General features: G+C 39.8%; 1 protein-coding gene across 1 annotated transcript in view; it reads right to left on the bottom strand.

The window, feature by feature from the left end:
* LOC124721273 (ubiquitin carboxyl-terminal hydrolase 15-like) overlaps positions 1–27,640 on the bottom strand; it is a 149,704-nt gene that overhangs the window by 31,649 nt on the left and 90,415 nt on the right. Inside the window, exons 11-13 of the mRNA XM_047246155.1 lie at positions 19,733–19,980; positions 4,569–4,736; positions 1,970–2,150 (exon numbers count right to left, since the gene is read on the bottom strand). Coding sequence (XP_047102111.1) covers positions 1,970–2,150; positions 4,569–4,736; positions 19,733–19,980 — 597 coding nt within the window. The remainder of the gene's footprint in view (positions 1–1,969; positions 2,151–4,568; positions 4,737–19,732; positions 19,981–27,640) is intronic.

The raw sequence follows: 27,640 nt of genomic DNA, 5'->3' as shown, positions 1-27,640 counted from the left end.
CTCAACCAATAGTAACTTATTCCTGGTAAAAAATCTTTTATTTCATAGTAAGTGTCTTTTGGTTAATTAATTAGGCTTATATTATATGTGAAATGTTGAAGTTGTTCAGCATTTCAATAACATCGGGCTTTTAACCGCATCCAGGAAGAGCACAGACTGGATGAAAAACTTGGGAAGATCATTATCAAATGTATTGTGTGAAACATTCTTAGACAATTCACCATTTTAAGCCTTCTTTGTCCTTTTTTTCCATTTGCTTAGCATGAGCATGATATCTTTGACAGCTTCTTTTTCGGATTTTCATTTCAAATGGCTCAATACATTTCATGTTTAATTAACAATTCCAACAACCTTGCGTGAATAATTCATATGCATAGTGACAATGAAGACAGTATCATTTTCATGTGGACTACCTTCACGTAAGCCACTTTATTATTATTATTATTATTATTATTATTATTATTATTATTTTAAGCCTGATGATGACAATGATTACCAGCAACAGATTCATTTTGCAGCACTATAAACATGAGAGACTTCTGTAATTGTATTAACAGGACCCATAGCTGACAGCATTAGTAATCTTGGTAAAATGTTTACGTTCTTCTAGTTACGCACAGTTGGCAGGGGGAGAAAGTCTAGCAATCACGGCACATGCAGAGTCCAATGAACTGGGTTGCATTGCTAGTGTAGCTGTTGTGCTATGAAACACTTCTCTTATTTGTATGCTGTTAACACTCTGGATACCAGCCACTTAGAAGAATATTGGGCCGTGGAAATTGGTAATTTATTCAATTATTTAGCGCATTAGTGGCAGTGTAACTGATGGATATTTAAGAGTAATACATACTAAAAAGGGCCAAGCTTCAAGATTTATTTTTCATATTTATTGTAGTTCTTTGATAGATTACAAATTTTAAAATAATGATGACAGAAAGTATAACTATCCTCCAAAGTAAAAATTGCGAGGTGAGTTAGTGCACAATTTTTCCTCTTGACCTTCCAAAATTTCTTACTCAACAAACATGTCATACTTTTAGCAGGATTACAGCAAACTGAGAAACATAACCAGTACAAGCACAAAATTACGTCAATGCAATTATACTGGCTCAGCCATTCGTGAGAGCGGCTGTTACATTTGCTAATGTTTCATTCGAAACAGTTATCGGAATTGACAACAGAAGGCAGCACCAGTCAACAAGCAGGTCACACGATGTCTGTGTATTGTTCTCATATGAAACAAGTCCAGTTTTCGAGCAGTAGGTGGCTCACACATTGAGAAAATTGCGGCACGACCTATACTCCAGTGTGGTCTTTTTAACACAGAATCTGTTCTTCAAAGTGGTAAGTACATAAAGCTGTCCTCAACCAGAAAGTTAGTTTGAGAACTGCAGTGTTCTAGCAGATATGGTCCTAGTGGGCGTGGTATGCACTTGCCTCGGAATACAGTTACCCAGCTACTTATAATAACCAAGAACTCAGCGTTTTTCTCATTAAAACGTAACTGCTAGAAATGAAAGACAAGAAATCGTAGAATCAATGGGGGATCAAAAACCAAACCTTTAGATTTTTGGTCTGGAATTTACCCACAGGGACACACTTCTGTGTACAGAATTAATAAATCATCTACCAAACAGAAACTGTGCTGAGCCACATGAACGAACACTGGTTATATGTGAAAAAGTGATGATTAAATATAAACAACGAAAATACAGTGGTAGTCTATGTTACTGGTTAGTTATCAATAATAAATAATTACTTTTACTCAAAGAGTGAAATAACCTCATTATCCACAGATAATTTATTTGAGAATATTTTTTTAATTATTTATTTATTCAAATAATGACCACTTCTGGTATTACTGTGCACTTGATTCAGATATAAAAGATTTTATTAGTGAAATACAAACAGGTAAACTAGTGCTAAAAAAGTTGTTGTTACAAAACAAATAAACTCTTTAAATTCTCACCATGCATCATCTGCTCCTAACTTCTCAGTCATTGTGTAGAGGCTTATACAATCCTGGAGAGACAGTTTGGTGCTACTGCGTCGATGGCGCGGCTCGAATGAGTCCACCGAATGAACATCATATTCCTGGTAATACTGCTGTCTGGTATTTTGATTCCATTGAGTGACAATATATTGACCACCTGTATGCCCTGAAACTTATTATTTTTATGCCTTCGACTATTGGATACAACTAATTAAACAAATAACCCCTCATATATAAATGACTGAATAAACAGAACAGGTACTTGGAAAGCTTTGCAATGTTGGACTCAAGGTGAACAAGCAACAACATGCTTATGTACATATTTCTAACTTGTCCTCACAGGCAAAGGAGCAGCTCAGGCAACCCCTATCATTTTTACATAGCTGTCTATCAGGTAACAGCAAACACAGTCACAGTAAAAGAAATTACTGTATAATTTTGTGGGAGTTTTTCTTTAAAACTGATGAAGGAAATGCTTTACATGAACAGAGAAGACGGTCCTCAGTGCTCTAGAATATTCAGATGGTTCAGTGTATATGATAGGCATAGTTAAACCCTTGATGATCCTATCTGCTGGCCTCCTCCACAGGACATTTGCTGCAGTACATGAGAGGCGTGCAGGTTATCACCACAAAGAAATCTTTGGACTAGTCTGTACATCCAATTCATTCAAATATTCAAGACCACACTGAAGCTATTTTTGATGGGCTGGATGGAACATTGTCGCTCATGAAATCTTCAAAATATTAGCAATTAAGGTGCACCTCACTTTGTGAATAGCACTGTTAGAAGTGCAAAGAACCTAATTTTATTACCAAATAGTTGCAACAGAGTTTCATGGCAAAACATGGATGCTTGAAGATGAAGGTACACCTGTCACAGTCTGTCAAGAGGGAAATCATAGCTATTTCCATAATCCTATGAGGATCACAGTGGAAAGTTGCATGAAAAAAACCTGTTGATCCTTCATTAAGATGGCCACAATATTAATAAAATTGTACAGGTTACTTAGCTGCAACAGGCTTCGTAGTCATTAAGTGTTACCCAAATATAACCTGTCTTTAAACTGAAGAGCAAACAAACTAGTTCCCTCTCTCTCACTACCCCACTGCATCACAAGGAGAAACTACAAGCTGTTTCACAAACATATACTGACCCTCGAGAATGAGATTTTCACTCTGCAGCGGAGTGTGCGCTGATATGAAACTTCCTGGCAGATTAAAACTGTGTGCCCGACCGAGACTCGAACCGAGTTCGAGTCTCGGTCGGGCACACAGTTTTAATCTGCCAGGAAGTTTCATATACTGACCCTTCTGCAATGCACCTTTCAAACCACAGATGATGCAGAGAGTGTTTATTTCTCACCGAAAGTGTTAACACTACATGGGATGTACAGAACTAGTACCCAATATCTGCAACAAAATAAACACACGCCAACAGAATCTACAAAAATCACCGCATGCTGCAATGCTTTGCAAGAAACTGATTCTTGATCATCCAGTGAAGCAGTTTTAGCATTCTTCTTGGAAAGACCACTTCCCTCACCACAAGTGCTGCTCACTCTTCAGTTTACAGACTACACTACTAATCTTGCCCATGTGATAGGGATGATGATCTCCTATAGGTATGAGATGATTATTGCACCCATCTATCTTAACATATTTGGGGGTGGGGGCGAATTATTTCAGAAATGGTTCACAATAACCATTCATTAAAAAAATTGGGACTGTATGCAAAACTTTCCTTGCACCTTAAAAGTAGCACTAGCTGTCAATTCACTTATACCACTGAAATCCACACGGCAAACTTGCTCAGTCTGCACCTTGAGACACTTCACTTCAAGGAATGAGTGAAAATGAGCTACAAACACAGTGTCATTTGGTGACAACATGTTTACATTAACTCTGCGAATTAATCAATAGCCCAAAACAAGAAGTATATCTGAACAGAAATTACATAATTTTAAAATAAAATCAAAGCTATCAAACTATTTGCAATATATCTGCAATTAAATTTATTGCTGGAATCACATAAAACGCTATTCTAAATTATTGCGCTACTTACAGAACCTGTTTGTGCATGCATGGAGTACATGAATCTGACACTTTCTCATTAGATACTTTTTTGAAACATAACTCTTGTCCTACTGATAATGTGTTTACTTTATTAAAGCACTTGCACAGATCTCCCAAAGCATGTACAACTAACAATACCATCTAAAACTATGTTGGTTAAACCACGATTCCACCGAAAGACAACATACCACTAAACTATCATCTTCAGTAAGTACCATTTCATGAGCTATCTCAAGTAGAGCCAAAGAGAATAAAACCAGTTTTAAATATTAATGCTACAAATGTACTGTTGCAACAAAGGGCATCCACAGATAACTTTTACAAAATGTTACTTTACCTTACTGCTGACTATTAATTTTAAACTTGTCCCCCTACACAGACATTTATTTTCCTGTCTGTACTGAACTCTTTGCTGGAGGAAAACTGTGTGTTGTAACATACACTAAATTAATTAAAAAATATTTTTAGTAGTACTAAATGATATAGTTTCTGGAACTAACCTGGTAATTCAAATGGAACAAGATCCGCATGTATTTTAAACACAACAGATGTAGTTGCTGGATTGACAACACACAGAGTGAATAGCTGATCTTCAGTGGCATCACCATTGCAAGGTTGGTTAATGTTGTCAGTGTCTTCACTCTGATGTTCTATCAGCTGATTTGATACTACAAATAAAAGCACAGTAACTATTACAACAGGAAAAGTCTAATACCTTGGGTTTAACAATTTATTATAAAAATCTCATATTACAAACAATTATAGTTATACATTTGCACAAGTTCCGCCCAAATATAAACACACCTATGATGCCTGTTAAAACCTTATGTCTGCCAACAAACTTTTCACAACAATTATACAGCAACAGCATCACGAGTATCTTATGCCACAGGTGTAGCTTGCATCTTGACAGCATAGGTTCTCAGATACGTCACTGGTTCGAAGACTTTTTGAGTTATAGAACCTAGTACATTCTACTTGCAGGGAGTGTTCATCAGAGACAATGATAATGTCAAGAATGCCCCAGGCAAGTGTGCCAGTCTTGCTCCTGTTCTCTACATATATAATGTAAATGATCTGTCAGATAGCATAGGTAGCAATCTGGGACTTTGTGCTGTAACTAATAGAAAGAAATGTCCTTGGCTGCCACAAAGCCATGACAGTGATAGGCTTCCACACATGCAGGTGCAAGATCATTGTACAAATAAACTGAGCTGTATTTACAACACAGTAGTTTGCTGATGACACTGTTGTGTATGGAAAAGTGTCACTGAGTGACTGTAGAGAGTACAGTATAACTTTGACAGAATTTCTATTTGGCAGAATGAGTGGCAACTTGCTTTAATGTGGGTAAGTGTAACTCAATGTAAGAGAAATATTTATTTAATGTTCGAATACAATATTAATTTGTGCTGTTTGCCACAGTCACATCAATTAAAAATCCAGGCATAACATTGTAACACAAAGTGAAATGGAATGAGCACATAGGGGCAGCAAATGGCTGACTACAATATAATGGGAGAGTTCAGGGAAATGTAGCTCACCTACAAAGAACACAGTGTACAGAACGCTTGATAAACCCATTCTTGCACACAACTTGAGTGTTTGGCAACCCCTCCAGATCAGACTACAAATATACACTGAAGCAGCTCACAGAGTTGGGGCTAGATAGTTACTGGCCAGTTCAATCAGCATTATGGAAATGCTTTACATATTAAATGGGAATCCTTGGTTGAATTCATCCAATATTTTAGCAAACAGCTATGACGAAGTTTAGAGATGCAGCATTTGCAACAGACTAGGGAATGATTCCATACCCTCCAACATTTTCACATATGTAAGGGCTCTAAGGATAAAATAAGGGAGTTACGAGCTTGCAAAGAAGTATACATGCAATAATTTTTCTCCTCACTCCATTTGCGAGTGGAACATAAAAGGGAATTACCACCAATGGGACAAAGTACCAACCCGTATGCATGTACAGTGGCTTCAGGATGATGACGACAATTATTATTATTATTATTATTATTATTATTATTATTATTTTGATACAGGGCACTGCACAGATACCCAAAATATGCTGGACTGAAAATGGCACAACACACACTTCACAGAGTGGTGGATCCTCTTGTGGGAGGAGGAAACTGTGTATTAAAGGGGTATGTCCAATGTGCAGTCTGGTGAGCAGCACTTCCTCCCACTGGTGAGGGTGGCATGAAGTCCGCCATGCCAGTGTGGTCAATTTGAGTAACAGCTGTTTGTTTTCCACCATCTCCAACTATTCAGTTTCCCGCTGATGCATAATTTGTCTCTCAGATAATGAGGTGATGGCACGAAAGGGGATGGCACATTGATATACACCACCATCCCAACATCTTAATTTGGCTGCTTTCTCAGCTACGTCACTTCCCTGTATCCTGGGGTGCCCAGGTACCTAGCAAAAGATTACCTCCTTGCCATGGTATTGGAGCCACTGTAGACAGTCGTAGATGAGCTGAATCAAGTGGTCTACTGGGTACATTTGATGGACAGCTTGTAGCACACCAAGCAAGTCTGAACAGATGAGAAACATTGTACTGTGATGCCTTTGAATCCACTCCAGTGTGATTATCATGCTGCATAAGTCTGCATCATAATTTGTAAATTGTTCCAGAAGATGCACTTTGAAAATGCTATCAGGGAAAACAGTTAACAACCCAGATATTCCTCTGCTGCTGTCAATCTGTATAAACAACAATAAAACTGTGGTACATACTCAATAATTGAATAAAATACAGTTGTTGGGCATCTGAAGACACCAAGGCACCAATTTGTCCCATACTTAGCTGTGTATTCGGAGGTCTGACATATCCAGATTCATGAAACAGTCAGTAGCACATATCTCAAATGACTTAGTCACATGGGAGCAATTGTTGAACAGCTGCTCAATGTTAGGGTGACTGCCACACTAAATGCCAATGACTGAGGCAATGCTGAGTTTTTCAGTGCCAGTTGAGCCAAGAGGTTCTGTCAAATCTAGAGTGGTGTTCAGCAGCCACTACACACAGACTTTGCAGTGGACTGATCTGACAGACTCCAGTCAATATCCAAATGCCTTCATGGTGCCTCTGGCATTTGAGGAAACAGACGAGGTGATGGCTGACCATGTGATTGAGAGTCTTACCCACACAACTGGTAAGGGCTACACTCCAGTAACTATTAGGACTGGCATTATACTTGTCTAGTTTCCATACAGAAATTAATATTGCTTCCTTCCCAGTGACTCTGTACTGTCAATCATACCAGATGTGATTTAAACAAGATAGGAGCTTGTCTTTGGCTGCACGGCACAGATCACATAGTATGACACAATGAATCTGATAGGGTCCTTGAGCAGTGTCTGGCTGCAGCAGAGGTAATTCAAATTCCCACATGGAGAGTGGAACATTGTAGATCTCATTACACAAAAAAGCAGTCTCTTCATCTTCACTGTCCTATGGGACATCTGAAACCCAGGAGTCTGTCCAGATGACAGTGATGGTAAAAAAGTGTTCAGCTGAAACCTAAGCCATGTCTTTAGATGCATCCACCAACACTCCATGTCTCTACAAGGCCATATAGGGGGGTGTACCCTTGCCTGAAATTTGCCTGATTGGGTCCCAAACTAATGCCGTGAAAGTGGACCAACCAATGGAAGTCGTGAATTCCTTTCAGGAGTTCCTCTTCTGTTCTTTTACCTCTTGCCTTGCTTGTGCTCTCACAGACCTGAAGTCACAAAGGTTTTCTGTTGTTGCATGGTGTTTGAATTGCTGCAAAGCCACACACCTGGCTCTGATTGCTGAATTACATTCATCATTCAAGCATGGGACAGGCCATCATATGCAGGTGTTGCTACACTGGGTGAATGGAATTGATGACAGCCTGTTAGGTCACACATGTGGTATGGTTCATCATCTCCTAGGTACATTCCTGTTGTTCAAAGAAGGACTACTGACTTCATCGCAATCAATTTGCACGTGGAAGCATCCGTCTTCGTGGTATCCTGTCAACCACTGTCTGAGTCAGTATGTGAATCCATATCGGAAAGTTGTTGATGTAATGCAAATCCGTGGCCACTTCTCACTGAACTGCATCAGCTGGGAAGCAAAAACGAATGTCAATGACTGCAGATGACCTTGTAGTTGTAGAAAAGTGTGTTATCTGACCAGAGTTCATATGGCAGATACTATCTAAATGGACAATTCTGTTGGTTCATCTGCCCACTGCAACTGCTCGTATAGCTGTGGTAAGAGGGACAGGAGAGGAGTGGCATCTGTCTTCAATGAAAACAGCCACCTCAATGTTAGCCCTGTCTCCAGTAACATCACTCTTCCTATAGGTGTAGTAGCCCCCTAATGTAGGCGTGTCAGTGACTTTAAAATGAGGTTCTTGAAGCAGATGCACAATGGTCCCTCCTGAGCTGGGAGCTGTAATTCTGCCAAATTCAATTGGTACCCATTTAAGTTCTACTGCACTGTGGGAACCATTGATCAGCAAAGGTTGTCCTTTTCCTTCTTCCAAGGCAGCAGTGATTTACCTGAGAGGTCAGGGGGAACGTTAGATGGTGCTCAGCTCTCCAGTTCCTCAATGTGAATAAAAGTATTCTTGACAGTAAAACCATCATCAGAAAGGGAGTGTGCTCACCAATCCAAAGGTTTTGCTGCTGTTCACTTTCACTTTGAATGACTTTTTGTATGACTTTTTCTTACTTATAGGAGTTTCTTACACAGGCAGAGACGATGGTTTAGTGAGTTTCTCATAGTGTGCTGCAGTTTGTGGCTAAGGTTCCAAGGCCAACATCAATGGCTTCTGAATGATTTTGGATTCTGCTGTAGCTTTTCCTCCCCACAAGTACACTGACAAGTGCAACTACTCACACTTGCATCTCTGAACTTGCTTTGCGTGGAGGTATCACATTTGGCAACTGGCTTCTTAAGGGCCGAAGCAAAAGAAGTAGCAAACACTGGAGGTTGCATAGCTTTGAAAGCTTTTTTAGCTTACCATAGTGTATGTCTTTCTTAACTTTCAACTCCTGAAGTTTCCATTTCTCATTATAAACTTTTCACTTCCTTGACCATACTGGCTAATCCCTAAGCAGCTTATAAATTTTGAAGAAAGTGTACGAGAGTTGCCCAATTTGTGAACTGAACTTTCAAAATAAGGTATTTGACCGTTTTCTGGAAATCATCTTACATGATAATTATGTAATTTTATGCTCATCACATGCTGTTTTCCTCATGACTTTCAGTATTTCAAGGAAATGAAACAAGAAAGATAGAAAGAAAGAAAGAAAGAAAGAAAGAACTGAAATGAAATTCAAATAATTTGAAAGCCTGCTAGAATGTTCCATTTGAGTTACATGATGCCAGTGACATCACTGGCTAGCACGCTACTCCTCTTGTCACAAAGCTCATTTACAGCGATTTCTTGTTTTGAAATTTGTGATTTCAAAAATGGATTGCAATTGGTTCCTAAAAAGTTGTATTTTGAGTGTTCCAAAGAATGAGAAGATGTATAAAATGTGGTTCCAACTTACTCACAAAGATCCAAATGAGATAGTGGTCATGTGAGTTTGTTTTTGTGAGGATCATTCTGATGTAAGTGAACACTCCATATGAACACAATGTCACATGCAGTATAATAGGTAACATGCCGGACTTTCAACACAACATTCGTAAGATCAATCCTCTTTCAGTTCGTTCATTCTCTCTCTCTCTCTCTCTCTCTCTCTCTCTCTCTCTCTCTCTCTAGTATGTATTTTCATTTATTAACTTCCTTTTACACGTAATGAATTTATGATGAATCACAAATTACGCAGTTCTTATTCTGGAGATTCTGAGAAATCATTTAATAACTTAAGAGCACATGATTCTTTCCAAACAAGTTGTTGAAGATAGTAATTTTCCACTTCCAAGTGTCTCTATTGAGCCTGTTGTAAAGCTGTATGATTCTGACAAAGAGAGAAATCGAGCACTGCTTGGAACCTATGAGGAATTATCGTAAGACCAGGGCATTATGATAAAATGAAAATTAGTCTTGCTTAAGCACTTTTAAATCATAGTGTTTCAGTAACAGTTACGCATACAGTAGAACAACAGATACTTTAAGTCCTGCTGCATTGACTGCATATTTTTATAGACAAAATTTTCCAGTGGTTTAAATTAATGACCTGGAGGAACAGTAAAACTGCAATATGTAAAGATGTTGAATGAAAATACAATGGTGCTCTGCAGTTTTCCATGTGTTATTACACTGACTGAAAATTTTAAAATTGAGAAAAAGGGCACCTGGAGAACAGTATTGGTTCTGGCAATAATGACAGCAATTAACAATCAGAATTATCTTCTGAATGAAAAATTTTCCACTGTGTTTTATTCTGCAAGCTTCCACAAGCTGCCCTAGAAAACCTTTCCAGCATGGTCCGAGCAAATAATTCAGTTCCTGAGTCCCTCAGCTGCAAGACAATTCAGTGACTAGAATGAAATTTTCACTCTACAGAGGAGTGTGCGTTGATATGAAACTTCCTGGCAGATTAAAACTGTGTGCCGGACCAAGACTCGAACTCGGGACCTTTGCCTTTCGCGGGCAAGTGCTCTACCAACTGAGCTACCCAAGCACGACTCACGCCCCGTCCTCACAGCTTTACTTCTGCCAGTACCTCGTCTCCTACCTTCCAAACTTTACAGAAGCTCTCCTGCGAACCTTGCAGAACTAGCACTCCTGAAAGAAAGGATATTGTGGAGACATGGTTTAGCACAGCCTTGGGGTTGTTTATAGAATGAAATTTTCACTCTACAGCGGAGTGTGCGCTGATATGAGGTACTGGTGGAATTAAAGCTTTGAGGACGCGGCGTGAGTCGTGCTTGGGTAGCTCAGTCGTTAGAGCACTTGCCCGCGAAAGGCAAAGGTCCCGAGTTCGAGTCTCGGTCCGGCACACAGTTTTAATCTGCCAGGAAGTTTCAATTCAGTGACTTATTGCTGTGTCACAGTCCTCCTGTCCCAGTCACCACGCAATGCAGTTTTCACATTTCTTATTCCCTGAACATAAAAATATTGGTTGGAGACCATAAGTGCGTCAGAGTTTTTGGAAGGTTTCCACAATTGGCATTCACAAAATTCCTTTCCGTTGTTACACAGAAGTTGTAAATGTGTTTTCCATCACCAAATAACTCAAATGTTTGCAAAAAAAAGTATGGAAAACACTAGTAACTTTGGCTAACAGTCCTATAAGACACATATAGCTTTGTCCTATTCCTAGCCTGTTATGTCACCAAAGATTCAGATAACAACAGAGCATTTTCAATCACATGACCAAATCTTGAAATTTAATTGCTTTTAAGCTTTAATTGCACAAAAATAACAGATGTTTGTGAGAATATTGACTGAAAATGCTATTTGAATGTTACAATCATTCAGAATAACAACAATAAAAACCATATTTTTAACAAATAAAAAGAGCCTATTTTCACATGTAGCTCTCCCATTACATGTGATAGCAGTATGACTAAATCTTTTGATGTTTTAAGCATGGATTTGGGTTGGGAACCAATGGTCAAACCTTAAGACAGATACAGCCTGCGTTTATATGTTCAGGTAATTCTGGAAGCAGCACACGAAAGATGATTTCAGTTAGGTTATATGCTAATGATGCAAAGGTCAAGCAATCAGATCAAATCATGCCACAGGTCCAGACATTGATAGTGACCATGCACTTGTATTAGCCACGTGTAACATTTAAATTTAAAAGAACCAAGAGCTTTATCACCAAGATCTGGAGAGTAGAATGACTGAAAGAAGAAGAGGTTTTAAGAACAAGAAAAGTGAAACCCAGAAAACGTTGGATGACAGAAGAAATACTACATTTAACTCAAGAAAGGAACAAGCTTAAGAAGGAAATCAATGTGGATGACTACAAAAGAATTAAAAGTCAAATTACAATCAAATGCAGAGGAGAAAAAGGTAAATGGACCAAAAGTGTTGCCAAAGACATAGAAGAACATCAGAAATAGGGAACACAGGACCAAGTTTATAAGAAAAGCAGAACACTTCAGTACAAAACTAGAACAAAATCAGTAGTAGTAGTAGTAGTAGTAGTAGTAAAAAATAAAGAGTGAATATTACTGATAGACAATGATGAGATATGTGCTCATTGGAACAAATACATAGAAGACCAGTATGATGATAAGAGCTTTAAGAATGAAAGTAACCTGAAGACATCAATGAGTGAGAAAGAGAAGTTCAGGGTCCTCCAATCATGAGACATTAGTTTGAACATGCCCTTTGAAGCCTCAGAGAAGGAAAAGCAACTGGTATTTATGACATTCCTGCAGAATTGCTGAAAAAAATGAGGTAAGCAACACAGAAGACCACTTATTCAGAGCAACAAAAAGACTACTACAAAAGAGGAATAATGCCACAAGACTTCAGACAGTGCAGGACCATTCGTACCGCAAATAGGAAAGGCAACTGACTGCACCAGTTATTGAACACAGCCAATGCTATCACATGCCTCCAAAATACTCATTAATATAATTAAAAGCATGATAAAAGGAAAAGTAGATAAGTATATTGGAGAGGATCAGTTTGGATTTAGAGAACAAGTGAAGCAATTTTGGCCTTGAGAGTGCTATTGGAGAGAAGGCTAGATATGTAGAACAACTTACCTTACCTTCACTGCCTTAGAAAAAGCTTTTGACAACGTGAACTGGCAGCTACTCTTTACAAGTATGGAAAAAAACGACTTGACTGGAAGGATACAAGAATGACTAATTATCTGGATGAGAACCAAAGCACAAAAATGAACATCAATAAAATAGAGGAAGAGGTCAAGATTAGAAAAAGAGTTACACAAAGATGTCCCCCAATCCAGATAGTTATTTAACTTCTTCACTGAGGAAGCTATTCAGATCATGAAGGAGAAGACAAAGGGAATAAAAGCCAATGTTAAAAGGATTGTATTATATTTGCTGATGACATTATGATAGTTGCAGACTCTGAGCAAACTGGAAACAAAAGTAATGGTAGTTTGGAAAAGTATGGGAGAAATTAAAAACAATATACAATCGATGAATTCAGAATTGAGCACGTGAAACAATTTCATTATCTCAGTAGTAAAATCAAAGAGGACAACAGATGCTTAATGGAAGTGAATAGTATTGGCAAAGCAGGCCTTTATGACTAAGAAAACATTTTAACCAGCAAACATATGAACATAGATGTCAGAAAAGCCTTTGTAAAATCATTTGCATGGAGTACACTCAGAGAAGTGGAAGTTGGGACTCTGCATAAACTGGAAAGGAATCGACTTGAAGCTGCTGAAATGTGAATATAACAGAAAATGACAAGAATAGGCTGACGGAAAGAAAAACCAGGGTGGAAGGCTTAAGGGGGTGAACAAAAAGAGAAGATTGTTAACACTTAGAAGCCAACGCCCGTAAAAATATGGGTGCACCTGACCAGCCTGAAAATCTGATGCCCGTGATTTTACGGGCACGTATGCTCGATCTTCCCCTTCCTTCGTTTACATGTTCGTAGGGCCCCCAATGGTCTGGGAGGCACAGCAGAGGCTATAGTTGAAGTATTTGACGCTAGATGGTGCGGGTATGCTGGACAAGGGAGAACCACTCTTTTTTTTTTGTGAGGCTTTGCGAGAGGGAATATTCTGCCGCGTGCGGGCTCAGCTGTGTTGTCATGGGGAAGTGTGGTTTGACGGATGATGAAGTCGCTTGTGAGTTAGCGCGTGAGTTTGAAGAAACTGATGCTGATTTTTCGGAGGATGATGATTTGCTTGATTCTGATGATGACATGGACTATATTCAAGAAGAAGATTCTAAGTCTTCTGGTAAGGAATGAAGATAACAGAACACACATTATTTTTATTCAGATTTCAATTGAAAGAGCTTTCAATGCGTAACTACTGTAGTAAGTGATCTTATTTGCAAATACTAGTTTTATGGTAGATTCAGACGAGGAGAGCGAACGTCAAAGTTCTTCAGAAGCATGTATTGCCATTGTTCCTCCTGATACCACACTTTAAGCGCGTGGGCGGCCAAGGGTGAGTGTGAGAACTTGCGCCGTACCAATTCTGAGGAAGGCTGGACGACTACTGATCATGTGCCAAATATCTATCCATTCTCAGGACACTCTGGAAAGTGCAACCTTACCAGTTTGGACCAGAACAGCACACCTCTAGACTTCTTTTTGTGTTAACTTATAGAAAGTATGGCAAATCATATAAAGCAGCAAACTAATCGCTATGCACAACAAAGCATAAGGAAATTATAAAGCACAAATTCCCTTTCCCCAACCAGCTCGGTATCAAAGTAGAAAGGAGTTACTCTCATAGAAATAAGAAAGTTTCTAGCAATTGTAGTCCATATGTGTATACGTGTGAGACCCCATATATAAGAGCACTGGTCCAAGAATCCTGTTGTGTCATCTAATTTCTGTCCAAACATCCTGAGCCATGACAGGTTTCTTTCTATTTAGAGAAACTTTCACATCAGTGACAATCCAGTTGCTACGAAAAAAGGAGAAGCTGGCTATGACCCACTGCACAAGGTGAGACCCCTCCTGGATATTGTGTCTGCTAATTTCCAGCGAGCATATACACACTCTCAAAACATTACATTGCATGTGCATATTTCGTGGCCATGTGTATTTCCAGCAGTACATGCCACAGAAGCCAAATAAATATGGTATAAAACTGTACATGTTGTCAGAGAGAGGTTATGTCTGGAATTTTTCTGTTTATGCAGGTGAGAGGTCTGACACAGTAACACTCGTAAAGACATTGCTTGGGAACCTGTCAGGATAAGGTTACACTTTGTTTACGGACAAATTCTACACCAGTCCAGTCCTTCCATCAGAACTGGAAGCTGCAAAAACTGCTCTTGTGGGAACTACAAGAAAATCTAGACAGGGATTCTGCTATAAAACATCCGAAACTTCAGCTAGGTGAACTAATTTTTAGGCGTAAAGGAAATATCTTGGCATTCTGTTGGAAGGACAAAAGAAATGTGCACACTGCTGAGATTGTGATGTTTATTGATAAGAGAGACAGAGAGAAGTCAAAACCAGCCTGTGTGGTGGACTATAATAAAAACAAGTTGGGTGTTGACTTATCAGACCAATGACTATCATACAGGGCTTTTGAGCATCAAACTGTGAAGTGGTGGAGAAAGTTGTCATTCCACATAATACCTATGGTCATGACAAATTCAAGTATATTGTACAACAAGGTAACCGGAAAATGCCTCACAACATCACAGTTTATGACAACTACCTTTGCAGGTCTTGCAGACACCAGAGATCTCAAACCATTTTCTGTAAAAGATCGAGGCAGAAATAGCCAAGAAACAGAAGCAAAAACAATGTGTAATGTGTTCTCTGGGAGGCAAAAAGCTTACTGGGAAAGTGTGGCGCAAAGACACAAGCTACCAGGGTAGTGAATGCACATTAGTATTGTGCAAACTACCCTGTTTCAAGATTTATCATACAAAGACCAAAACTGCATCTTAAAATAAAGACTAAGGAGGTTACTGTATATAAAACAAGCAGTATAAATAATTATTGAAATTCTTGTTTAAAATAATGTAGTTTTCCTTCTGAGAATGAAGTGCATATATCCATGACCAATTTTTCCTCTTTTCAAAAACAATGCTATAATTGAAAGTTTCATGAAAGCATATATTAATTAAAAGAACGAAGTATTATACATAGCTTCAAACTAGAAAAGTTCAGGCTCTTCAATAAGGGTAATGTCATTACTATAACAAACACCATTTAAGAGTTGTAGTAAATTAAAATACGCTAAAAACAGCTAGGCCTTGTGGTAGAGCTTCATGCGCTATGGCTCGGGGCCCCAAATGTTAAAGGAAATATAGAAAACAGAAAAATAAAATTTATTGGACATGTCATCAGACGCAGCACCTTCATCATTAATATTCTGAAAGGAAAGTGCTGGGAAAGAAAGGACAAGGATAGCCTAGAATGAAGTATCTGGAAGGCATCAAGAAGAGGGCAGGATGTAACAGTTACTAACATGAACAGCCAATGACAGAAGAGAGTGGTTACATCGACAAGACATTAGCCTTTAGAATATGTATGAATGTAATTCTGGAATGCTGAAGATTACAATAAAAGAAGCAGTTGGTCCCAATGTGCCATTGACTCTCCTCATATAGTTCTGAACTTCCATGACACCCACATTTTTCCATTCTTCACATAACTACTCAGGGTCCAGCTTTATTACAACGGAGTAGGTAACAATGCCTTTACAGAAGTTAAAGGTGTTATGCACCTCAGCCACAACAGGGTGATCAGGGAACACCTTGTATCCCAGAAGCTTAGATACATACTTAGTGTGACGTGGCAGTTTCAACTACGAATGTTTTGTTACAGTCATTTAATACTTCTTCCAGACCCCAGCAATAAACTTTGTGAATATAGAAAGGACTTCTCAAAGGCTCCCTATGCTCTCTTTTTTATGATAAAAAAGTGTTATGGCTGACTAGCACGGCGTTACTGTAATTCTCGGACTACTAATCGGGCTGACAAACCAACCAAACTTTCTTTTGTTCAGTGGGTGCAGATACTAGCTGACAGTACACCCGTCACTTCAGGAGCACATGTGAACAGAGTCTCTTCCATAGGGCTCCCACAAGCCATTAGAGAAACAAATATCGACTCAGGCAGATACCTGCATGCTTGAGCAAGCCTTATGCAACTGGGAGGGGGTTGAGAGGAGGGGGCAGTTGCCCCAGAGCTTGCTCACTTGAGATCATTTTACTTCAGCAGCCATTCACTTTATCAGCACAAAGCACACATTGAGGTTGAAGGTTTTTGTTAATAGAGGTGTGCATCTTTCTCGCAGTCCAGGCTGCAAAGCCTAGGCCCTCAATCTCTGAAACACACAATGCTCCATCGCTGTGTCTAACGATGGTCCCTGAAGCATGTGCAAAATTTATGGCAGCAGCAGCAGCAGCTGAAGAAGTAGTAGTAGTAGTAGTAGTAGTAGTAGTAGTATGATAGCATTGGCCAGCCCTTAGCTCAAGAAATTCTGGGCCATCACACCAGTACCCAACCACTGCTGGCAGAGCTCCATGGGAAAAAACAGCCCTCCATTCCGTAAGTTGTGGGTCACTCCTCATCAGGGCCCTCACCTGATGCCTGTCCAGTTTGGGTGGCCTTGCCAGTAATAGGCTACTGCTGGCATAGTCCTCAGTGTCACTGACGTACGCATATCCTACCGTCGAGCACTGAAGGTACCTAGGATAAGGCGGTGTTCCCAGGGAGGGAGTGGCTTCTGGAGTAGATATGTAGTGGATCGGTGCATAAGATCATAGTATTTTTTTGTAAGTTTAATAAAAACACCAGACACACACAATAGAGTTTATATACATCAATAATATATTCTCATTCACTATTTACAACAGTCTGCCAAGACTGGGGTAACTTTTTGATTGCGCAACTGTACAAATCGAAACAATGGCTGCAATCAAGTTCTTGCTAACACTATTTTTGTAGTTTATGCAAAACTTTTAAAAATATATGACCCTTCCAGGATTCGAACATGTAAACTCTTAAACAGCAGCTGAATGCACTATCTGTTGCGCCACGCAATGCCTGCCAGATGCAGTACCTCTGATGAGTGCTTTCTACAAAGGAAATCGGCACTAAGTTTTGCCAAGGATAATTCTGTTATCCTGTGGGTCATAGATCATGACTGATAATCAACAATCTAGTTAAAATATATGGACCCATTTGCGAAAATTGTAGAATTCCTTAGTTTTGAGCGAGTTTAATGGCACTGCAGAGAGCAGCAAAAAGTGTCTGTCATTGCACATATCACCGCTGGGAGCATAAACGCATCAACTTTCGCAAGGCCTCCACTATCAGTGTTCACAAAATTCCTTCCCATTGTTACTTAAAAGGTGTAATCGCATTTTCCATCATCAAATCACTAAACTGTTTGAAGTAAAAGTGCATAAAAACCTGGTAACTTTGGCTAAGGCTCCTAAGACACATGTATGACTGTCTTATTCCTAGCCTATGGCATCATCAGAGTACCAGCCAATAACGGACTGTTTTCGATCACATGGCCAAGTCTTGATATTTAATGACTTTTTAAGCTTTAATTACATAAAAATAACAGATATTTTGTGAGAATATTGACCATAAATGCTATTTAAATGCTATGCTCAATCCGAACAATATTTTTAACATAGGAAAATAGTCTATTGCACCAGCTGCCTGTAGGCACAGAGGATGACCTCAAAAGCAAAGCAACAGGAGTCACTGGTGCCAATTTAAGCCACAACTTTTAACACCTAAAATTTGAGCTCTCAGTAACTAACAAACCCCTAACCCCCCCTCCCCCCCCCCCCACACACACACACAGTGCCCCATTAAACAATTAGAAAGTGATGCATGGTTTATTGCCTTAATGAATGTGCATCTACCTATGTTATACTGTATGTGAATAAATATTTGTATATGAATTGCCATCAGATTTCATAAACTTCTGCCTGTATGGAATCGTGGCAAATATACCACCAGGGATATACAGATACCACCATCAACATGAAATGATTCCACATATAAAATGGTATACAGCCTTATTTGGCTTTTAACACACATCTACCAATATGTGCTGCCATTAATCAGCCCAAGAAACTTTTCTATATCTTTCACAAATTAAATTGTGGCATTCCCGCATCAATGTTAGTCATGTCCCGCAGATCACAGTCAACAAAGTATAGGTGGTTATTTTCTTCAATTAGGTGCTAATATAAACCTCTGCTGCTCTCTTCTTGCCAGGAGCTTAATTTTTCAAAGGGAAAGGGCCTGTTTTCATCCCCTAAGTGATTATGGAAATGTAAGTTTGACTGTGCCAATGACCTTGCACTGTTAACACCGGTTCCTGTCAGATCACCGAAGTTGAGTACTGTTGTGCTTAGCTTGCACTTTGATGTGTAACCGTCCAGTCTGCCGACTGCTGTTCAAAGCGGGGTGCACTCACTCTTTGTGGGGCAAACTGAGGAGCTACTTGATTGAGGACCAGGCATCCAGTGGTGCCTATAGGCTGAGGATGACAAGGTGGTTGGTAAGTACCATAGGGGTCTTTCAAGACCGGTTCGGAAGGAGTTTAGTTTAGCTTTTAAGTTTGATGGTATGGACTTCAGAAAGTTGTGTGTCATCCTGAACAAAGACCCTCGGGGGAGGGGGGTGGGATTTCCTATGGTGGTTCCCTGACCAAGGAGACGAAATGAATGATTTGTAGAACATTCAGAACAATTTTTACAGAAACTTGATGACTACGTAAAAAAATAGAGTCATGTATACGTTCACTTTGAGGTGTAGTGCAGCATTCAATAAAAGTTACTTAGCCTGCCATAATTATGTGTAGGTAACTTTTTGAAGTCTCCTCGTAAACAAAGTACGATGGAGAGCTCTCGAACAACACATCAATGAGGCGGCAGTAATAGCAACAATAGGTGTGTGGTGAGAAGAGAAACATTTAGTTTTCATACACCCTTCAGAAAGAAAATACTCAATCATTCATCATACTGAGCTAAATAAATATCAGCCTAATTTGCAACAAATATTTTTCTACTAAATTATGTTTGAAATGATCAATACTTACCTGAATTTGACTCCTCGTCAACACTGAGCCTATGAAGCCTGTTATCATTTTGTGATACCAAGAAAGGAGTTAACTTCTCAATTATGGCATCATATAACACAGCATGAGAAATTTGATCCTTTGGTAATGTCACAATTATAGGAATTCCAAATAGCTGACTAAAATTAAATGTTTGATTTGGGTTATATTCCCACATACAGACTGGAATCATTATCGAATTGGAATTGTTCCTATCTGGTACTTCGTATCTGCAATGTAACAGATTTAAATATTTTTGAGTATGAGTAAAATATTTTATTATCTACAGTACATCAAAATATACAGAATAACATAATCAAATATTATATTTCTTGCATCAATAAAAATACAATACTACTTATTATTATTAAAAAAACAGCAAAGGTAAAAGAACACTATGATAAAAATATTGGTACCGTATCCACAATATATCCACCAAAAGCTACGAGTGTAAAGCAGCGACTTGGAAAACACAAATGTGAATTAGGAAAGTGTAGCAGAAGCTAATGAAAAATGTAATTATATTATTTAAAAAAAGATGTTATTTAATTATACAAATGACAGAATCAGCTATAACAGAATTTTGTATCTCTAATTTTGTCTAAGAGGTGGTGACATATGAATTGCTCGTCGGATCCTGTGTAGAAGTTCGGTCGTGGTGCAGTTCTAAGGATTTCATTTCTTTATTGTGGAATTCCGTTTCTGTAAGGTTCTTTTGGGACACAACTTGAAATAATTTCTGATATGCATTTTTCTTTTGTGTAACTCACTTATTATTTCACTTCCCGGAAGTACACACTTTTAACATAACTTCTGGACAGGATGCACAATTTATATTATACATAGTACGAGGTGACATTACCTCCCATTTCCATATGCACTAACTGACAATTCATGACTGGCAGTCTGCGACATCTCCCTGGGCTCCACAACGACAATAAGCAGAGCTCAGCTCAGAGATATACCTAGCTTATTCAAAGACTAGTCGTAATTCATTCTTAATCCATGAAAGCACTGTTTTTTCTGGCATCCTCACACACAAGTTGAATACATCTATATGTTATTTCAGGTTATTTAATTTAATTACATTTCATTGAGAGAATAACAGCAATTAAAAGAAGTATTGAATAGATAATTTGTCCTTCAGGTCCGTATAATTATTTCTTGTCACTGCAACCTACAGTCCCACTTCAAAAGCACACAAGTAATAAGTTTCCACAGAGATACATTTCAGGACTTTTTACTTGAAGTTCTAATGCCAAAGATAAATTAATGGTAGAAACATACCTACACTAAATACACCTTAACAAGCTGAAAGTGAACTGTGTTTCCTCTTAGTGATGCACATAATTTTCACTCAGCTACCTGATCTCCAACTGTGAAATTTTAAAAAGTAAGTCTACTCAAAAACGCTTCTTTTTCATAATGACAAATCTGTAAGTTGTCTTCTGTACTGAATGTGTTGATTTCTTATCATGCAACAATAAGTTCCCTCCTCTCCTAGCTGTCGAAAAATGGCATTCTGTTTTTGCTGGAGACAGTGAAAATTGCTTTGAAATATTATCAAAGTTCAACTATCACTATACCACCTATAATTGTTGGAATAATGATTGGTCTATCCCTATGAAAATTAACATGTTCCAGCGGCACTATTTTAGTTCCTAATATGGTACAAGTTCATAGGTGAGTTCTGTACCTCACTTTTGACACTCCTAGTTGCATGTAGTGTCTAATCTTGCAAACTGGACAGGTCCTCCTGTCCAGTCTAATCCACTTCCTGTTGGGAAATGCTGTAATTGCGGTGGGTGCACTTCCTAGTGCATCCGGTCCTCTGTCCAGGGCATCAGGTAAATGTGGGACACCGTAGCGAATGGACATGTCTTGAACGGAAAAGCACGCCTTGTGCACTTTGTAAGGTATTATGAGAATACACATATTTTGATATCAAAGGTTATGTTTTTGTAATTCATTTGAGTTTGTAGAAGGGGAGGATAGTCAGTCCTCCTGTATGGTAAACATACTAAAGCAGGACCAGAGGCCCACAAGCAAACTGCATACATGTTTTCACCTTCCTCTGTGTTCAGAGACATGTGTTTGCTGATGGTTAATGTGTCTTGTTGAACTCCAAACATGAGGAACACAAACACAGATGGTGCCAATCGTCATGTTTGTGAGGACATTTGCTCCAGCCAAAACTTCGCCAGAAGCAGACGGTGTTGGCTACCATCTTCTGTGATGTCATCTGCTGCTCCTGTCAAAGCTTCAATATTGCAGTGCCATCTGCCAGTATCCGTGACATCACTGCTGTTCCGCACATGTAAACCACAACCAGGTAAGTCCAACTGTTGGCTGCCTGTTACCATCTGCCTATTCCCAAAATTGATTCTTGTGAGAGGACAAAATTGGCCATACAGAGAGGAGTCAAAAAGGCCACTGTGAGGGAGTTTTGTGCACGTTGCAGACAGTGCTAGGCACTGAAATGCTGGGATCAAAACTGAGCAGTCTGATGTTGATTAACATTGATTTTGCGTTGTCTCAAGCACACCTGGAAGCAAGGGCAGGGTAGAATTCAAGGATTCCTGGGACTTAAACTTCACTGAAGCCAGATCAATGGGCAGAACTGGAATTTTTGAAAAGAATGTAGTCACTGTATTCTGAAGAAAGCAACAGTACACAGACCTCAAAACTGCCACACAATATGTATTGTACCACACGTGTCAAAAATATTTGTGAGAGTACTTCAACAAAGAATGGAAGCGAAAACTGAAAGATTGTGGCAAGGAAATATATGTTGCATTTGCAGTTTTGGAAAATGATTTTGATAATATGGAATAAAATGTTTTCTGTTCTTAGGTAATGTGGTGTCAATTACAGAGGGAGAAGGGCAATTAACTCTCTTCATGTGAAGCAGACTGGGGTAGTCAGTGCTGAAAAAATGATAAATAATAACAGAACCTATAAAGGTATAGGGCAAGGTTGCTCAGTGTCACCATATAAATTTGTACATAGAAGAAGCAATTATGGAAATAATAGACTGTCTTGTGGGAGTAGCTTACCATGGCAAAAACAAGCAAGATAAAGTTTGCCGATAACATGGCAATAGGTGCTGCAACTGAAGAGGAATCAAGTTTGCTTCTTAATGAAATGGAGTATTTACTAACTGGTGGTTATAATATGCACATAAACACAGTAGTGGCTGGCAATCATGTGCTGATGTGCAACAGTACACTAAATCATCACACTAAAATTATGTCACTTACCTTCAAATGCAAGCCAAATGCCATTTCTCGTTTAATGCATGCTGGTATGCAAATAAAATGGACAAAAACATGTTTTGTAATGCGCTGCCCTCACTTGGCTCTGAGCACTATGGGACTCAACTGCTGAGGTCATTAGTCCCCTAGAACTTAGAACTAGTTAAACCTAACTAACCTAAGGACATCACAAACATCCATGCCCGAAGCAGGATTCGAACCTGCGACCGTAGCGGTCTTGCGGTTCCAGACTGCAGCGCCTTTAACCGCACGGCCACTTCGGCCGGCTGCCCTCAGTTGCCTGAGACTGCAGTCGTGTGTGTGTGTGTGAGCGCGCGCGTGTGCGTGAGTGAGTGTGTGTGTGTGTGTGTGTGTGTGTGTGTGTGTGTGTGTGTGTGTGTGAGAGAGAGAGCGCACGCGTGTGTGTGTGTGTGTGTGGGCGCGCACGCGCGCTTGTGTGTGTGTGTGTGTGTGTGTGTGTGTGTGTGTGTGTGTGTAGGCGCACGCGCGCGCGCGCGTGTGTGTGTGTGTGTGTGTGTGTGTGTGTGTGTGTGTGTGTGTGTGTGTGTGTGTAGGCGCACGCGCGCGCGCGCGCGTGTGTGTGTGTGTGTGTGTGTGTGTGTGTGTGTGTGTGTGTGTGTGTGTGTGTGTGTGTGCGGGCGCGCGCGCGAGTGTGTGTGTGTGTGTGTGTGTGTGTGTGTGTGTGTGTGTGTGTGTGTGTGTGTGAGCGCGCGCGCGCGCGCGAGTGTGTGTGTGTGTGTGTGTGTGTGTGTGTGTGTGTGTGTGTGTGTGTGTGTGTGTGAGCGCGCGCGCGCGCGCGAGTGTGTGTGTGTATGTGAGCGCGCGCGCGCGCGCGCGAGAGTGTGTGTGTATGTGAGCGCGCGCGCGCGCGCGCGCGAGAGTGTGTGTGTATGTGAGCGCGCGCGCGCGCGCGCGCGCGAGTGTGTGTGTATGTGCGCGCGCGCGCGCGAGTGTGTGTGTATGTGCGCGCGCGCGCGAGTGTGTGTGTATGTGCGCGCGCGCGCGAGTGTGTGTGCGCGCGCGCGCGCGAGTGTGTGTGCGCGCGCGCGCGCGAGTGTGTGTGCGCGCGCGCGCGCGAGTGTGTGTGCGCGCGCGCGCGAGTGTGTGTGCGCGCGCGCGCGAGTGTGTGTGCGCGCGCGCGCGAGTGTGTGTGCGCGCGCGCGCGAGTGTGTGTGCGCGCGCGCGCGAGTGTGTGTGTGTGTGTGTGTGTGTGTGTGTGTGTGTGTGGGCGCGCGCGCGCGCGAGTGTGTGTGTGTGTGTGTGTGTGTGTGTGTGTGTGTGTGTGTGTGTGTGTGTGCGCGCGCGCGCGCGCGCGAGTGTGTGCGCGCGCGTCTTCTAATTTTTGACAAAAGCCTCACTGGCCGAAGGCTATACTTGTGACAGCCTTTTTTGTTGTGCCTATCTGTGACTCAGCACCTCCACTATATGGTGAGTGGCAACTTTCTTTTTCACAATATTGTCGACTATAAGATGAAGTATTTTCCCAAATTTTTCACTCAAAAAAATACAGGATTGTCTTATATTCACTGATTAAGCTATTGCTGCTGAGGTCAATCTCCTTACATTGTTACTATTATAGGGGTTGTTTTACATTTGCAGATGAAGCTTTGGCTATCTAGGTTTCGTACAAATTTATTTTGAATAATCCTGAAGGGTAAAGCTCCGCAAATGAGACATGCTTTTGAATAGACTTGAGACTTCCTGATATGCTGAAGTGCTTTATACAGCACTGACCTTGCTCGAACAATCATGTGACATTTGACTTGTGGTGCTGGTGCAAGAGATTCATGAGAAACTGTGAACTAGCCACTACTACAATCTAATACTCTGCTTAAAAACTGATAATTTTATGAAGCACAGGAGTATTTGAACAGGTTTATAATAAAAGTTCTCATTCATGTATGGATACCATATACATACGTTTATTCTGCTATTTAATTAAATGTAACATTCAAAGATGAAAATCTTGTACTTCAAAAACCATTAGTTGTTCCTGAACCGAAGTCAGTATTTTGCAGAGTTATGAGAAACTGTAATGATTTTCCAAGTGGACCGCAAATGACAAATTCGGTCACTGGTCACATATTAGAATATTGGCGAAAAATGTTGCAAGCTTTAGAACAAGATTATGACAATCTGATGAAATGAGCAAGAAAATTAATCCAGAATTAAATGTCTAACAAATGAAAATACATCACATTAAATTGACTGCAACTGTTATCGCAAGAATAAATTACAGCAGAAAGGCCTGTTGTGGAGATAGTACCAACAGATGTCACTAGATGGTGGGACAAGTGAAAGTTTGAGGATTGGACTGAACCATAAGTGCGAACTTTTATTTGTGTATTAGTTACTGTTGTTACGTAAGACCTGCAGCCTAAAATATATCGCCATCCACGTGCCACTGTTGCTCAAGTACAGCATTACAGAATGCGGAGGAACAGTGACACCAGCTTATCTGAGAACTGCGATGAGTGTGGGGGGAGGGGAGTATTGAGCAGACAGCAAATTTTGTCGCTTAGCAAACCATGAGACTGTATATTGGGTATTTTGGCTTTTTATGAACATGTACCATGTTTGAATTGCACTTTGCCTGAATCCATTTGTACTCAGAATCAAACTGACTTTAAAATTTGACAAATTTTCCACAATAGCATACATTTCTGCAGGAGATGCTGAAAGTCTACATTGGGGCAGACAATCTGCTTGGAAGTAAGAGACACTATAACATTCACATGTCAGTATAGAAGTGCAATCCACTGTGATGTCAGGTCCCACAGTAGCTAAAATTCCAGAAATCATATATTTGTGAAAACGAAGATAGTGGTCTATAAGTTTTGCACCTGTCCTGTTAGGATGATGATGATTAAAAATAGTGATACCACAGATGACTGGCTAAGTAAACAAAAAAAAAAAATGCAAATAATATAAAAATTAATTAAATCTTACATCAAAAAAAGTTTGTAATTCTGATTAGTCAGACTGTTAAAAAATAATTTTTTTTCTAGGAGCCTCTGTTTAAAAAAAAAATTGGCAGCTTATATTCAGGGTTGTCTTCTTTGTCTTCTACTGGGGTAAATATGGTATAAACCAGGGTCAAATGTTGAAATGATTGTCATCTGCACAAAGTCAACTCAGAGGTGGGTGACGTAAAGTATTGTGTGAGCAACATGGCGAATTCTGTACATGATCTGCTAAAGGGGATCTTTTCCAGGAAGGAGAAAGTCAGAGTTAAAGAGATCGTTAGACCTACTCCAAACTTAAATTTAAAAAGGGGAAGGTACGGGATGGGGTTCACCGATTTTGCCCGAACTGTGCAAATATGAGAACGTAGATGGCCCTTTCAAGTTCTTACAATATTTTGCCTGAATGGTTCATAGGGTAAGATCAAATGCTCACTAAGTATTTATGAATAGAGTATGAGAGATTCTTTAAGCCGCTCTGGATTTACTGATGTCATGGTGCAGTTGTCAAGAGCACTGATTGGCATTCATCAGCTCAGGTTCGACCCCCCTACTACATCATTTTTGCCCCCTTTCTTGCAATGTTAAACAATTAATTATAAAACATTTGAACAGTTCAATTTATATATGTAAACTCACTGTATTAAATTTATTTACAATTACTACCTTTGTAAGTAAGTGGCGAAACAAAACAAGTATATGAGGAAATTTAATATGGAAGTGTACGACAGGAGTTGGACTTGCAGGAGGAATGTTCGCAATGCACTTTTTTGCTTTCCGTGTTTTTTATTCAGGAACAGTGATGTATGGAGTACAGGAAAGTGAACGATCTAAGACATATTAATGCATTAACAAAAAACATAGCATAAATCATGAACATATAAAGAACATACTTGAACTTAGTGCATTAGGTGACGCTAATATCGCAACAATGTTAAATTGCACGAATCATGGTGACATAGTGAAACAATCTGATTGTTTTTGTAATATTGTATCACACTGACAAAATTTTGCATGAGCTACCGCTGCATAAACAAAAGAAGGCTACAGTGATGATATTCACAGGAAGTGAACACATTGGATGGTTAGGTAGTAAACTTTGGCAAGAGACTCATGAAGAGGTGGATAAATTTTGCAATTTTTAAAGTAGAATGGATAATGAAGGAAGAGCTAACAAAGACATTGCAGCAAGGAAAGCACAGGTGCTTCATATAAAAATAAACAGCTACTAACATCTAAAAATATCAATCCTGAGACGAGAAAGTAATCATGAGACGCTATGTTCGGGGCACATATCTGTATGAGTGTGAAATGTGGACAATAGGGAAGACTGAAATGAAATTCTTTCACAGTTTAGGCAAGGGACACAATTTTCCTATAGGTTTCTTTATCTGTCCACTGGCAGCTTTCACCAGCACTACATGCACAAGGACCGGGAAACAACAACACTCAACACCAAGGGATGGCATGGGACGACATGCAAATGAGTAAACTCAATATAGCCCTTAATAGTAAACTTACTCTGACTTCCTCCGTGCTTCACAGTAACGAGGCCTGCATATTGCAATCCATAGTGCTGGACAGGGCAAGATTATTTTACTGTAGATGACCCATTAGTTGAACTGCAATCTGTGACTTAAATCTAATGCATT

This window comes from Schistocerca piceifrons, chromosome X, assembly GCF_021461385.2.
Source record: "Schistocerca piceifrons isolate TAMUIC-IGC-003096 chromosome X, iqSchPice1.1, whole genome shotgun sequence".
In the NCBI taxonomy this organism is placed as follows: Eukaryota; Metazoa; Arthropoda; class Insecta; order Orthoptera; family Acrididae; genus Schistocerca; species Schistocerca piceifrons.
This window is presented reverse-complemented; position numbering and strand designations above follow the sequence as displayed.